The 14,161-nt window shown below is 38.8% G+C and overlaps 2 protein-coding genes across 2 annotated transcripts; both read right to left on the bottom strand.

Annotated features, from left to right (window-relative positions):
- Positions 1-1,364: 1,364 nt before the first annotated feature.
- Positions 1,365-5,607, bottom strand: LOC122970564 (cytochrome c oxidase subunit 6B1-like). The gene is made up of 4 exons (XM_044336742.1): positions 5,501-5,607; positions 3,863-3,985; positions 2,223-2,323; positions 1,365-1,534 (listed from the first exon to the last, which is right to left on the bottom strand). The coding sequence occupies exons 2-4, from the start codon at positions 3,966-3,968 to the stop codon at positions 1,481-1,483; spliced, it is 261 nt and encodes an 86-aa protein (XP_044192677.1). The 5' UTR covers positions 3,969-3,985; positions 5,501-5,607; the 3' UTR covers positions 1,365-1,480.
- A 2,813-nt stretch (positions 5,608-8,420) lies between these two features.
- On the bottom strand, positions 8,421-13,455 carry LOC122969936 (C-type lectin domain family 6 member A-like). Its single transcript, XM_044335982.1, has 7 exons — positions 13,267-13,455; positions 12,661-12,783; positions 12,321-12,410; positions 11,657-11,821; positions 10,782-10,933; positions 10,145-10,269; positions 8,421-8,718 (listed from the first exon to the last, which is right to left on the bottom strand). The coding sequence occupies exons 1-7, from the start codon at positions 13,328-13,330 to the stop codon at positions 8,568-8,570; spliced, it is 870 nt and encodes a 289-aa protein (XP_044191917.1). The 5' UTR covers positions 13,331-13,455; the 3' UTR covers positions 8,421-8,567.
- Between the last annotated feature and the right edge of the window lie 706 nt (positions 13,456-14,161).

Genomic DNA, 14,161 nt, shown 5'->3' on the forward strand with positions numbered 1-14,161 from the left:
AAAATTTACTGTGTTTCTATAGCATGTCTCTCCATGGAAGAGGGAGTGCTCTTCTCTCGCTCTACATGAGGTTTCATCCGTTACCGTGTTTCTATGTGGAGGTTTTTCTTATTTGAATCAAGAGTAAAAACGTTGGCAGATCTGTGATTCAGCAACACCGACCAGACTTTTCTGTTAGTTTCCCCTCATGCACATTTCATATCCACTTAACCTGGAAACTGAAATACAACGTAAAACATGAAAATGTATAAAATGATCAAAGCAATAATGTAGAAGAGAATTTAAATCTGTTATAATTATGATCACTGTATTGTATCCTTCATGTGTTACATGTAGAGGCAATGAATTGTTTTATTTCATATTTATTTTTAGTGAGTCTTTATGAGTTAAAAAGGGTAATAAACTTATGCTTCAGCCTGTACTTTTTTACAGTATTTAGAGAGACTATTTCTTGAGTTATAAGAAATTATGCACTGAATGTTTTCTTCTATTAAACATAACATTTTGTATACGTGTAAATGTTGTAAATATGATTTGGTATATATGTTTTTTAACGGACTGGAATAAACAAATGAAACGAAAATACCTGAATCTTTGGCATGCATCAGCTAAATCTGGGTCCCCTCACTATTTTCTTGTCGCATACAGGACAAATACAAGAAAATAAAACTATTCCCACATTAACATCTACAAACCAAAAGCAGGAAACTAACCAGGCCTTTACATGCGTCTACTCAATTGATGAAATGACTTTCATCCCATAAATCTCCATCCAGACGTACTGCAACTTGTAAAGCTGTCAACGTGAGTAAAAGTGTTCTTTACAACTTGCTCATTAAAGAGAAAAGAATAATATTTAAAAAGGTGCAAAATATGACATTCAGCCCCACTAGATGTCGCACTATAGCACCAAAGACAACTGTGCGGGTCGTTTGCTCGATAAAGTTGGAAAAAAAGAAAGAAACAAAAGCAGCTCCTGAACCGACATATTTTAGTGAACTGTTTAGCTGTAATTTCAGAAAGCTTGTGACCCAGCCGCCATGTTGAAAATGGCCGCGAGGAGGACAGCGTGGGACTCAAATGCACCAATAGGCTCTAATTACAACACACACACACACATACACAGAGGGAGTGCGACTTCATTCTCTGCTCAGGTAGCCATTACTCCTATATATCTTTACATAGCAAATAGTGTTTACTGACATCTAGTGAGGCTGAATGTTGCATATCGGACCTTTAACAACACTGTGGAGACTCTGCACTCAGCTTCTTCTTGTCCGAAGCTGCTGTTCAGGTAACGTCTCCACGCTAAGTTTTCAGCATTAAAACGAACTGAAGTATAAATCAGAACAAGTACAACAGTGTTCACAGTAACATTATATAATTTATTTAGTTGCTTCTGTACAGGACGAGCAGAACGCTTCACATTAAGATATTGAGGTGAAGAGAGTAAAGGAGGGACGGAGAGGAACGTGACCCTTCAGATCTTCCCGGGGAAAGTTCCCGCCTCCAGCTGATCATCCCATTTTTGAACCTGCGTGAGAGAAGCAGAGAAAAAAGATGAAAAAGAAATTGAGATACTCATGAAAAGGAAAAGAGATCACTATTGGAAATCAAAAAAGGAACACAGGTTTCTAATATACAGCGGACAGATGATAACATTTTGTTATAGGTACACAAATATGAGGAAAAAGACAAAACATTATTCTATCTTGAGACAAACGTGTGTAGCAGTTGTTAATTAATTGTCTCACAAGAAAAATCACTTTCTGAGCTGGACTGATGATCATCTGCTCAGACTGGGAAACAACAGCAGTCTTTGGTTTGGAGGTAGGTGGAGATACAGCCAAATTACTTTAATCTCATTTTTTTCCCCAAGTTTTGGGATCAATTTGCAGTTTTAATCACTTTTTTCCCTGCATAAACACAGGATTCAGTGTGATCAGTGTGCAGAGTCTTTTTCCGTCCGTCCTTCTCGTAGATACGGTCGTGAAAATCAGATAGTGAGATACAGCGAGAGGCCCCTTAACTGTAGCAGCTGCACGTAGAGAAACTTTTCACTGCACAGTTAACAGGACTCTCATGACTCAGGACGTCTAATGTAGCCTAATGTAAGCTATTATCAACATTAGTTTTGACTAGAAGTAACCTCTCTGTACAAAAATGTGGATGAATAAATAGGATTTGTCGCCCTGCTCTGGTATAAAGTTGTTACTGCATACCCAGCTCATGGGGCAGAGGCTCTTGTAGACCCTCTGGTACCACTGACAGGGAGCCGTGTCCTGGTCTTTGGCGGACAGAGCCTTGTTACATCTGTGGAAATCTGCAGACGACACAGAGAAAGAAGGAAGAGCTGTTGGAGCAGGAGGATAAATGAACCGCACTTATTCCTGACGAGGCTGCTGATCATCGTTACACTGCAACTGTTTCTATAACTTTTCTGTCGCTATGGCAATTAAATTCAATATGGAAAATTTACCTGATTATGAAATAACTTAGAACCATTTCTTAGCAAGTGTGAGGATAAAATTATTCTAATTAATGACATCCTTCAGGTTGCAATCACACACTTTTGGAACAGCTGTGTTCAGTCTATTCTATCAACATGTCAGCGGTGTAACTGCGTTTATTTTAAAAATCAGCAGGGAAACAACAGAGATCAGGGCTGAAGAAGAGTGAAATAGTGATGTCATCATTTCAAATAGGGATTAGCTAAAATGCTAAGCTAACCTGTCTCTGCAATGTCATCTCTTTATGTACCTGAATCTCAGGGCTGTGCAATATGACGATATACTGTATATCATGTGACGATAGAAAAACATCTATCGCTTCATATTATGCTCTATCGTTTATTTCATTGTGATGCAAATAACATTTTTTATGGCAATTTTTTTGCACGGATTACACTGATAAACTACTCTTCTTGGCCTTTTAATCAGGAAGCTTTTATTGCACTACAGTAACATAACGAGTTTAGTTGTCATCAAGTCTCCACCGCTGTCTGTCTCTTCTCTGCTGCACTGCACACACACACACACACACGGAGGCCTCAGCCCCGCCCGCACTGAGGAAGAGCAGAGGAGCAGCGAGACGACGACCAGAAATGACAGAAAAACACAGTACAGACTGTCTTTATTTATAATATTTACCAAATATATGTGCACTCGTTTCATTTCGGCTCAGTGTGAGAGAGTCTCAGCTGTCATTTATGGTCGTGCTGCTCTCCTCTGCTCTGTATGGTTCACGGCGGGGCGGGGCTGAACCCTCCGTGTACGTGCAGCTCACACAGGAGAGACACTGAACCAGGTGAAGTGCTCGAGTTGACGACGACTACACTTGTTATGTTACTGTCAGTGCAATAAAAGCTTTGTGAGTCAAAAGCCAAGAAGATTAATTTAATTTCATCTGTGCAAAGGATGAAGAGACAACAGGTGGGAGGGCATGAATTAACATGTGTAAAATGCGTTATATCAGGATAGGTGTTGTTATCGGGATATGTGATTTTGGTCATGACGCCCAGCCCTGATGTATCTACATACATGAGCTCTGAATTATTTTGTCTTTGCAGCCAAGGGGTACAGGGTGTAAAGGGTGGGAGGGTTTGGGCTGTTTCTGATGCTTAATGATGCTGCTTAATGTAAAAACCCTACACAGGGATGTTGATGCAGTTTGTATTGCTTACTGGTTTAAATTCACTTTAGAGGAGTCAATCAGTCTAAAACCTTGTGATAAGCTTGAAGTTGTGATAAGTTTTCCTATTTACAGATCAATTGTGAACAAGTTATATGATATCTATACGAGTCTGTTGTATTAGATCTGTAACAGTGCACTTAATTTTGAGGCTGTGAGTTGTCATGTTTACCCAGATAGTTCTGGTAACAGTTGCGTGTCTGGTTGGTGTTGGGGAAACGGGCATCAAATGGAGCCGTCCTGTAGTTCTTGATCTTCTCCTCGATCACGTCAGACATCTTTAGTTGCTGGAGATCTGCAGAGGATCAACAGAGTGAATAACTATGAACTGAGATCACACTAGACACAGTAGAAAAAGACAGTAGATCTGAATTTGATACGTGATTTTTAAAGTGGTGGAAAGTAACTAATTACATCTACTCAACTACTGTTCTGAAGTACAATTTTGAGGTGTTTGTACTTTACTTGAGCATTTTGATGCTACTTTATACTTCCACTCCACTACATTTATTTGACAGCTTTCGTCACTTTTCAGATGAAGATTTGACACAATGGATAATATAACAAGCTTTTAAAATACAACACATTATTAAAGATGAAACCAGTGGTTTCCAACCTTTTTGGCTTTTGACGTCTTATAAAAAGCAGTGTGTAGTCGGGGTCACATTTCACATGTCTATGAGTTGTTAACAGCTCCACCAAATAGTGATTTTTCCCTCTAAACTTCTCACATGCTTTCATTTCAATAAATGTTCAAATGATCCAATATTTCAGCAAAAATCAAAGATTAGAGAAAAAGTCTAAAAACTGAGAACAGATTTGTGTATCAGAACTTTGTTTTTTCTTCTTTCGTCTCCCATTAATCATCTCACGACCCCTCAGATTTATCTGCTGACCCTTTGGAGGGGCCCAACCCCTAGGTTGGGAACCACTGGACTAAACTAGCTAACTGTATATAAAGTAGTGTAGACTAGCTCCACCTCCAGCAGCTACAACAGTAACATGCTGCTCTAACACTGATGCTTCACTATTAATAATCTAATGATGTCATATATAATAATATATCAGTCAGAGGAACCAAACCACTACTTTTACTACAAGCTGATAATAATGTACTTTTACTTAAGTAGGATTTTTCCTGCATGACTTTTACTTGTATTTCAGTATATCTACATTGCTGTACTGGTACTTTTACTTCAGTAAATGATGTGAATACTTCTTCCATCTCAGATTTATTTTACCCCAGAATACACAGCAAAGGGTTGAGATACACAGTTGAGTCTATCAGTTAATAAACCTGATTATTTGCTCTGTTTAAACAACTCTTGGCGACTGTTTTGTGAGCCGAATTTACCAGCTGACTCTACTGATTAACAAGAAACCTTCAAATCTGCTCTAGGAGTTATAAGTTTCGCATCAACACTGGAAATATGAAGAATATCGCTTTTCCCAAACGGAGTTCAGCAGATATCACGTCCCTGTTTGACATGTAGCAGGTTTGGCTAGCGTTAGCTCAGTAGCCGATCATTTGTAACGTATAAACTGGATGTTCAACCGACAACAAAATGACACCAACTGTTATAATTATAAGTTTGATCAGCGATTATATTAAGTAACGTAATTTAAACCCATTCAGCTGTCAATGAATTAGCCAATACACCAGTGAGCGTTTTTTTTACATCTACCGTTAACCTTTCTGTCAGAGATACGAACTGAATGACAGAAGTAAATATATTACAAAACTCATCATCAACAACGTTACAAGTAATAAAGCAGAAAATATGTGATATTCCTGAAAGAAGCGGTTTACCGTTCACAGATAAGATCCGCTGTAATCCCGATCCTCCGGTGTCCTTTGGTCTGAAGGGTTGTTCACTCGAAAGGCATGCCGGGAAACAGACGCGGCCCTTCGGCTAATGTTTGAGAGAACACCGCCACCTGGTGGACACACGCGGAGGTGCAGAAAACTGCAGCCAACAGGTAAAAGATGATATCAAAGCACAATGAGCACATACTGTACTGTACAGACAAATTAAATGACAAACCAACATAAAGTGTTTTAGTAAGGTGTTGAGCTACCACGTGCCAGCAGAACAGCTTCAACAGAGGAATGAACACCATTTTTCCAAAAGAATTTCCTCATTTGGTGTTTTGATGATGGTGGTGGAGCGCTGTCTAACACGTCAGTCCAAAATCTCCCATAGGTGTTCAGTTTGGTTGAGATCTGGTGACTGTAAAGGCCACAGCATATGATTCACATCATTTTAATACTCATCAAACCATTCAGTGACCCCTTGTGCCCTGTGAACTGGGGCATCCTGGAAGAGACCACTCCCATCAAGATAGAAATGTTTCATCATAGGATAAAGGTGATCACTCAGAACAGCTTTGTATTGATTTGCAGTGACCTTTCCTTCTAAAGGGGACAAGTACACAACCGTGCCAGTAAAATGTCTCCCAAAGCATAACAGAGCCACCAGATCCCCTCACTGTAGGGGTCAAACATTCAGACCTGGACCGGCTTTTCCTTTAATTTGTCACCTGTTTGTATATCTAGCAGCACTGAGACACTGAGACTCAGACATAAAACTGATGAAAGTGCAAATTAAAGAACAAATAAACAAATAAATGAAATGCAAATAGAAAAGAAAGAAAGAAAGAAAAAAAAATATATATAGGCTGTTGTATATATAATACAACAGCCATAAATTCAACTTATACTAAACTTATACATATTTACATCAGTTTTTGCAGACAAAGTTTTCCCAATATTATAATTTATAATACACATACATGAGGGGCAAAATATTAGGAACATTTTCAGTGTAATACACCCCAGAACACCACCACCACCACCACCCACTACAACCTCAACAATAAACATAAAGTAGAATTATCACCTTTCTGACAACGTCAACAAAAGCTGAAAATGTATAAGCTTTGTAAAAGATGGCAGAGGATCTAATGCAATCTTTTTGGATTGCATTAGATTTGCACAGGTGTTCCTAATTAAGTGCTTGCTGAGTGTATGTGCTCATATGCACAACATTCAAAGGCAACATAAAAATAATGTTATACATCACCTGCTACATTCTTGACTCTAAAGAAATCTTAACACAAAGTCTACCGAAGAAGTTAGTTAGTTGAGCTTTATTTATTCAGAAAGTGTCATTAAAATAAAGATCTCCATTACAAGAGAGAACAAAATTTCCCTTCCATGGAGTGTGTCTTCCTCAAGCTCAGGTCCTCTACCAGAGGCCTGCTGGAAGTTTGAGGGTTCTGCGCAGTACATTAGCTGTTCCTAGGACTGCGCTCTTCTAGATAGAGACCTCAGATGTTGTACCTGGAATCTGCTGGAGCCACTCTCCCTGTTTGTGGGTCACAGCCACCAGTGCTCCGATTACCACCATGGCCCCACTGTTGCTTTTACTCCCCACATCTTTTCTAGCTCCTCTTTCAGCCCTTGGTATTTTTTTCAAGCTTCTCGTGCTCCTTCTTCCTGATGTTGCTGTTGCTTGCTACGTCTATCACCACTGCCTTCTTCTGTTGTTTGTCAATCAATACGATGTCCGGTTGGTTAGCCATCACCAGCTTGTCAGTCTGGATCTGGAAGTCCCACAGGATCTTGGCTTGGTCATTCTCAACCACCTTAGGAGGTGACTTCCATTGTGACCTTGGGACCTCCAACCCATACTCAGTGCAGATGTTCCTGTACACTATGCCAGCATGTTGCCTGCATCTTACACCCTGCTATTATGTGCTGAACTGTCTCAGGAGCATCTTTGTACAGCCTGCACCTGGGGTCCTGTCTGGTGTGGTAGATCCCTGCCTCTATGGATCTTGTACTGTTCTTGTGCTGCCATGATCAGTGCTTCTGTGCTGTCCTTCAGTCCAGCCTTTTCCAGCCACTGGTAGGATTTCTTGATATCAGCCACTTCTTCTATCTGTCAGTGGTACATGCCGTGTAGGGGCTTGTCCCTCCATGATGGTACCTCCTCCTCCTCCTCCTCTGCATCATCAGGTTTCTGCTGCCTGAGGTATTCACTTAGCAGCTCATCTTTGGGGGTCATCTTCCTGATGTATTCCTGGATGTTTGTTGTTTCGTCCTGGACAGTGGCTCTGATGCTCACCAGTCCTCGGCCTCCCTCGTTCCGCTTAGCGTACAGTCTCATTGTGCTGGACTTGGGATGAAACCCTCCATGCATTGTGAGGAGCTTCCTTGTCCTGATATTAGTGGCCTTCCTTAATTTTTTTTATCCAAGTTTTGTAAATATGTGTGCATATATATATAATGAGACAATATAGTCCCAAAAAGAAGTCAGTCTGATTTTTTTTGGTCAAATTTCTTATATATTATTTTTTATTGTATGAGAAAGATGTTACATATCACTTCACCACTTATATTGTTCAGACACTATTATAATTTTTTTGTATTTGTTTTTCCAGTTAGTTTTTGTTAATATCCAATTTTGCACAGTTTACCTGTATCTCTAATATGATTTTATTGTTTTATTATTAATCAATAATACAATTATGCAAACATCTATTATTTAATAATAATAACAATAATACATTTATTTATAGAACACTTTTAAATGATTTATAATTGATTGTGTGAAGCTGAGGGATTCATTCATTAAAATAGTAACAACATTTAGTGGAGTTTGAATGAGGAATTAGTCCTAATTATTTAAACACAACACAACAAATCACACAAACAAAAACACAAATCAACAAGAATGATTTTAGTGATTAAAGTGTTTTATGAGTAGAATAAATACATTTAAATCAAAGGGGAAGTCGGTTTACAGTCTTATTCTGTGTGTTTTGCTTCTTCAGATATGATCTGTAGTTGTTTGAAGTTGAATCTTCTCCTCTCACTGCAGAGTACTTTGTCTCCTCTCACAGATGCTCCTCAGCTGGCTGGAACATCTGGAGACGAACCAGGTCCTCCTGTAGTTGTCTCCCGGTGTGAGTCGACCACACAGCTCCCGTCTGTCTGTTTTATCAGGCTCACGCTGCCAAAACCTGCAGAGATGAGGAGCAGAAAAAAAACAAAAAAAAAACACAGGCTCAGAATTCCATCTGTTTCCATGGCAACCACTACTCCTCTATATGAAAATACGTCATAAAATTAAAACAGCAGCCCCAACGCTTATAATACCCTCTGATTAAAAATTAGACGATTCTGTAACAGATTAGTTGATAATATGATTTAAATTCTTGATTAGAGTAAAAGGAAAAAGTTAAAGTCAGTTTAAAAAGAAAAATATCTGCTCTTAAATATCACTTGTTGCTTGAATTAGTAGTTAATGTGTTTTTCTTGTCACCTTTGCTGTCAAATAAAGGCAAAATGCCTGAAAATATAAAAATAGAAGAGTGAAAAAGAGCAAAATCTTCTAACTAAACTGAGAAAAACTGATCAGGATCAGCCTGGACCAGGTCTGATTTTAATGCTTTGTAAGTTTTGGATATTCCACAGTTATTATTCTTATTTTATCAATTAACAATATTTGCCTAAAATCGATTTCCTGATGAGAATATTTTAAATTAAAACCAGCTGCAGTGCACAACAAGTGATTAATTATAAAATGAAAAATGAAAACTTCAATTTTCTGCATCAAAGATGACGATTATCTGACGAAAACAAAAAAAAATCTGTGAATGGAAAAAAACAAAACTTAAAAATAAAAATCACCAAAATCAGCTTTAATGGAAAAAAAAAAATAAGCCAACAGTTAAATTTCTTTTCACTGTGACTTTCAGATTATTTTTTACTTTTATGCATCAAGGAAATTATTCAGAAACCATCTTTTTGCATATTTTTCATCATCTGTGCTCTGTTTTTACACACATATTCACACCCCATCAAACACATTAAATTCCTTTTAAGAAAACAAGATCTGTAAATATTGTATTCTGTATCAAAACAAACACATTTAGCAGAAGAATCCATAAAAGTCTTAAATCCTACCATCTTTAAGTTATGTTTCTTATCTTTCCTTCTTATTTTGACCTCCTCATGATGTATTTTTCGGTGTTATTCCTTCTGAACAATAATTTTCAAACTCCAATTTCACCTGTTTTTATTCATAAATTTATTTTTATATTTGAACTTTAAACAAATCAACCTGAACAGACTCAATAACTTTCCACTCTTGTGTGCCTGCTCATATCTTATACAGTATATTCGTATATTTGTTATCTTCATAAAACAGATATTTCACCCAGGCTCAGGAGTCACTCGTCTTATCTTTCCATACTTGTGTCTCCTGACTTGTGATCAGGTGACATGTGACCAAAGTCTGACGAGCCTCAGGAGAAGAGATCATGCGGCTCATCAGCTCACGAGCCCCGTTTGTCCCTGCTCAACCCTCCTCCTCCTCCTCCTCCTCCTCCTCCTTCTCACCCCCCCCCCCCCCCCCCCCCCCCCCCCCCGCCTGTCATTACTCACTGTGGTCCCTTCTCCATCAGGGATCCGTCGCTCCACTGCCAGCTCCCGTCAGCACTGCTGCTCCTCATGCCGAGCCAGTACGAGTCTCCCTGGCTCAGACTCTGAGCCGTTTTCCACAGAAACACCTGAGAAATAAATTTTAAAAAAGTCAATATTTTGTACAGTTAATCCTTAACCTTCTTCTTCAGACGTCGTGTGGCTTGTTAAGAACAAAATCGAGGACATAAACAGTGTTTCATGTACAGTAAAACAGTGAAAGTCAAAACCTCAGATGACCTCTGCTCCTGCAGACGTTTCCATATTTCATAGAGGTCTTAAATCTATTCTTAACCTCTCTCTCTGATGGTGTGTGTGTGTTTGCGTGTGCCAAAATGTGTGTCGTGAGAGCTGATATTTCAGGAAGAGCATCTCAAGTGTTTACAAGTGGACAGATGCAGAATATATCGTTAATGAAGTTTAATTTAAGACAGATGAAAAGAAGGTAATAGATTTGAGAGTTGTTGTTTGTAATATAAAGAAAGAAATAGACTAAGTACATGTACATGGTAGAATTTAAATGAATTGGGGTCAATATAATGAAAAAAAAAGAAGCTGAGATATCTGAGCAGAGCAGAAACAAGAGCATGTTTGTGTTCACCTGCTCCTCTTCTGTCCTGACTTGCACCACAGCGCCTCCCAGTGCCATGCAGCGGTACTGGCTGCTGATCCAGTCGGCTCTGTCCTGACTGAACAGAAAGCATTTCTCTCCTTCTGACGTCCAGCCGGCCGGACACGGGCTGCACTTTCGCTCTGAGTGGAGAAGAGGAATGAAGACAGCAGCTGAATGAACTCATCTTCTCCTCGTGACCTTTTTTTTTTTTTTTCACAACAGAAGCCGGGCTCAGTTTACAGCAGTGATTTGAAAATTTCCAGCTATGAAATTATCTCGATGTGACTGTTTCTAACCTTCTAAAGTGTAAATACATACAAATAATACTTGCAAAATGCTTTTTCATATAAGTGTTATTACACAAGAGCATATTACATAGTTGTTTTACTTTAAAACTGTATTTTGGGATTTAATGGATTCAATCAGCACAATAAATGCATTCATAGAAAAGACAACAAAAGACTGAGTACCTGTTATCTGATTTGAAAACTCGCAGCTCACACCGTCGTGTTTGAGCTGATTGTGGTTGGTGCACTTTTGCAAACCATTATGCAAATCAGAGCAGCTGGGTCAAACAGTTTTTGCAAATAATTAATCTGTAGATGGTTGGTTGAAGCTACAGCATGACTGGAAGTTCACTTTTACAGAATTATAGTGTTTATGTGTCTAAATCCAAGTATTATCCCCCAAATAAATCCTTGTTCACACACTTTCCCAAAATACCTTCACCCTTAAGATGTAAAACTAAAACTGGTCCTCGCACACACACACACACACACACACACACACACACACACACACACACACACACACACACACACAGACACACACACATACACACATACACACAAAACACATCTCACCACCAGTAGTGGAGTTGCTGACCGGGCAGTACTGGTTGAGAGCAGGATACTGGGAGAACAGGAAGCGATACGACTGGTTGAGCTTCTCCAGTTTGTTCGTCAGATCTCTCACTTTGGTTTCCCGCAGTTTCGACTGCGACTGGAACACCAACGTGATCTGCAACACTGTGGTATCAAACACCAACCAGAAAGACAGAAAAATGACATACAACAATGTCCCATCACCCGTTTCCATGGATACAGGATAATAAAGGATGTGTCGGGGAGAAAACAAAGCAGACTGACAGAGGTATAAAAAAAAAAAGATGAGGCCGTACAGAAGAAACATAGAGAGTTAATCCTCTCTGTAAACCTTCAAATGAAGACATTCATTCTAAAATAACGGCTGCCCTGGTTTCTGACAATACGTTAGCTGGCAGGGTGATTAAAGAATATTCAGGATTTCTCAGGATTCAGAAGGATCAACACCAAAAAAAAATCATCAGTTAATGGCTACTGTGAAATATTAGCTTTTGAAAAGCATCATTTTCACCTTTTTTTTGCCCATAAAACACTAAAAAACTCCAACAATGGCTCGATCCCATTAACAGGTATCATCTGTGTGTATCAGAAGCCTCCATTGTTGCACAAAAACTATTCAACGAACATGAAGTGAAGCACTCACAGCAGAAAGTCAGCAGCAGAGTGATGATGGTGAGCAGGAAACAGAGCAGGGAGAAGTAGTGAGCCAGCTGTGTGTACTGACTGAACCAACCTGAGAGACAAAACAACAGAAAAACACTGAATACTTTTCAAACTGCTACTTCAGAGCGAGCTGACTTATTACAGTACTGTAAATGTTCATGAAGGGTCAGTTCACCTAAATCACAAACCAATAGAAACGATGTACAATCCAATACAACAAGCATAATAAATCTTCTCTTTACAAAGCTTCATACATGTAAATAAAGGCCTTTTTGGCATTAGATTCTGCTGAATCAGTGTTTTTATATTTTTACACTTACCTTTAACAGACTCCAGCCATGGTAAGTCTTTGGGTTTTATTTGCTGAAGTTTTGAGATATCTACCACCGCCTCCCCTCCACAGCGAGGTCTGTAGATTATCCGAAATAACCGGGACATTGTTTCTGGAAACAAACATTGAAACAGTTGTACAGGGTAAGTGGTAGATGTCTCAAAACCTCAGCAAATAAAGCTGAAACATACTGTATGTGCATGGTCAACACCACGAGGGATAGGTGAGAAAATGTATATTTACATTAAACAAAAAACCATTAAACTAATGGATCTACAAGGCACATCAATGAAGTTGTACACTGATGTAATGAGTAAAACTTATCCAAATAAATGAATACAGAGCAAAAAAAGCTTATAAAAACTCTGTTTCCAATATATAGTATTCTTCTTAAAGCCATTGACACAATCTATGTGAGTAATTGACCCACTGATTCACATAAAACTGCCTAAAATACAAAAAAAATGTGCTTTAAACTGAACAGCGGTGGAAAATACAACTATCTTTGAGTGTAATTTTCCTTTAAAAAATATAAAAAATGTATAAAAGTTTAAGCTGATACATGAAAACTTTTGTTAAAAAGGTAAAACATTACTTTTGTCTGCAGGTGTTTGGGTTTTTTCTTCCTCCTGCAGAGTCGATCCATTGTTCACTCCCATCGTTTCATCCAACAGAACACCAACAGCCACTTATTATTAGTAATTATTGCATCAGCGTGTAATAGTTTCCACTTTTATAGTTGCGTCGATGAGGCTTCATATATAGTTCAAATACATGAAATCCTACATGATCCCAGAGCAGGTAAAGGAGAGAATAGTCCGGTTAGTAAATGTAGAATTGTATCTCATATTAAAATACTGGCTCCTCTGCAACTGTATGCAAAGCAGGACTGTGTGTGATAACAAACCAGCCTGTTGGAAAGAGTTCAGCAGCTGATGTTCAGTTACAGCCATCACGGGAGTCTCTTTGTTTTATCTCAGTTAGTTAAAATACAAAAGCTCCTAAAATACAAAAGCTCAGACAATTTCTTAGTGTTAGTTGCCAACAGTTTATATAGAGGCTGCTGATCTTTAAAGGATAAGGCTGGCAATTTTCTATATTTTTCTTATTGTCAACAAAACCTCTGTTGTTGTCCAAAAACTATTGAAAACATGTCAATGTTTTTTACCGTTGATCACGGTAGTTTGTTTAGAAACAAATAGCAACTAATAACAGCGACCACATTTGAGTCTCTGGAGAGTAGTTCTGTGTAATGCAGACGCCACTGAGCATGTGCGGGAACACAGTTCTGTTTACTGAGCTTTGCTAGCTTGTTGCGCTACGTATCACAACCTCTTGACTTTGTGCTACGTTATAAATGTCTCAAAGAACTTTCGTGCAATGTCGAGGGGTTGTGATATGTAGCGCAACAAGCTAGTGAAGCTCTGTAAACGGGACGGCGAAAGAACAGGTCACCCAGTGCAGCGATGTGGCTCATTCATGTGTTTTAA

Source organism: Thunnus albacares, chromosome 19 (assembly GCF_914725855.1).
Source record: "Thunnus albacares chromosome 19, fThuAlb1.1, whole genome shotgun sequence".
Lineage (NCBI taxonomy): Eukaryota > Metazoa > Chordata > Actinopteri > Scombriformes > Scombridae > Thunnus > Thunnus albacares.

What these genes read in the sequence shown, in the direction of transcription:
- LOC122970564 (XM_044336742.1), bottom strand. Translation starts at nt 3,968, where the DNA reads ATGTCTGACGTGATCGAGGAGAAGATCAAGAACTACAGGACGGCTCCA. An exon ending in CTGTTACCAGAACTATCTGG is followed by an intron (nt 2,324 to 3,862) that starts GTAAACATGACA and finishes TGTCGTCTGCAG; the next exon opens with ATTTCCACAGATGTAACAAG. An exon ending in GCCTCTGCCCCATGAGCTGG is followed by an intron (nt 1,535 to 2,222) that starts GTATGCAGTAAC and finishes TCTCTCACGCAG; the next exon opens with GTTCAAAAATGGGATGATCA.
- LOC122969936 (XM_044335982.1), bottom strand. Translation starts at nt 13,330, where the DNA reads ATGGGAGTGAACAATGGATCGACTCTGCAGGAGGAAGAAAAAACCCAA. An exon ending in ATGGCTGGAGTCTGTTAAAG is followed by an intron (nt 12,411 to 12,660) that starts GTAAGTGTAAAA and finishes TTTGTCTCTCAG; the next exon opens with GTTGGTTCAGTCAGTACACA. An exon ending in TCTGCTGCTGACTTTCTGCT is followed by an intron (nt 11,822 to 12,320) that starts GTGAGTGCTTCA and finishes TTGATACCACAG; the next exon opens with TGTTGCAGATCACGTTGGTG.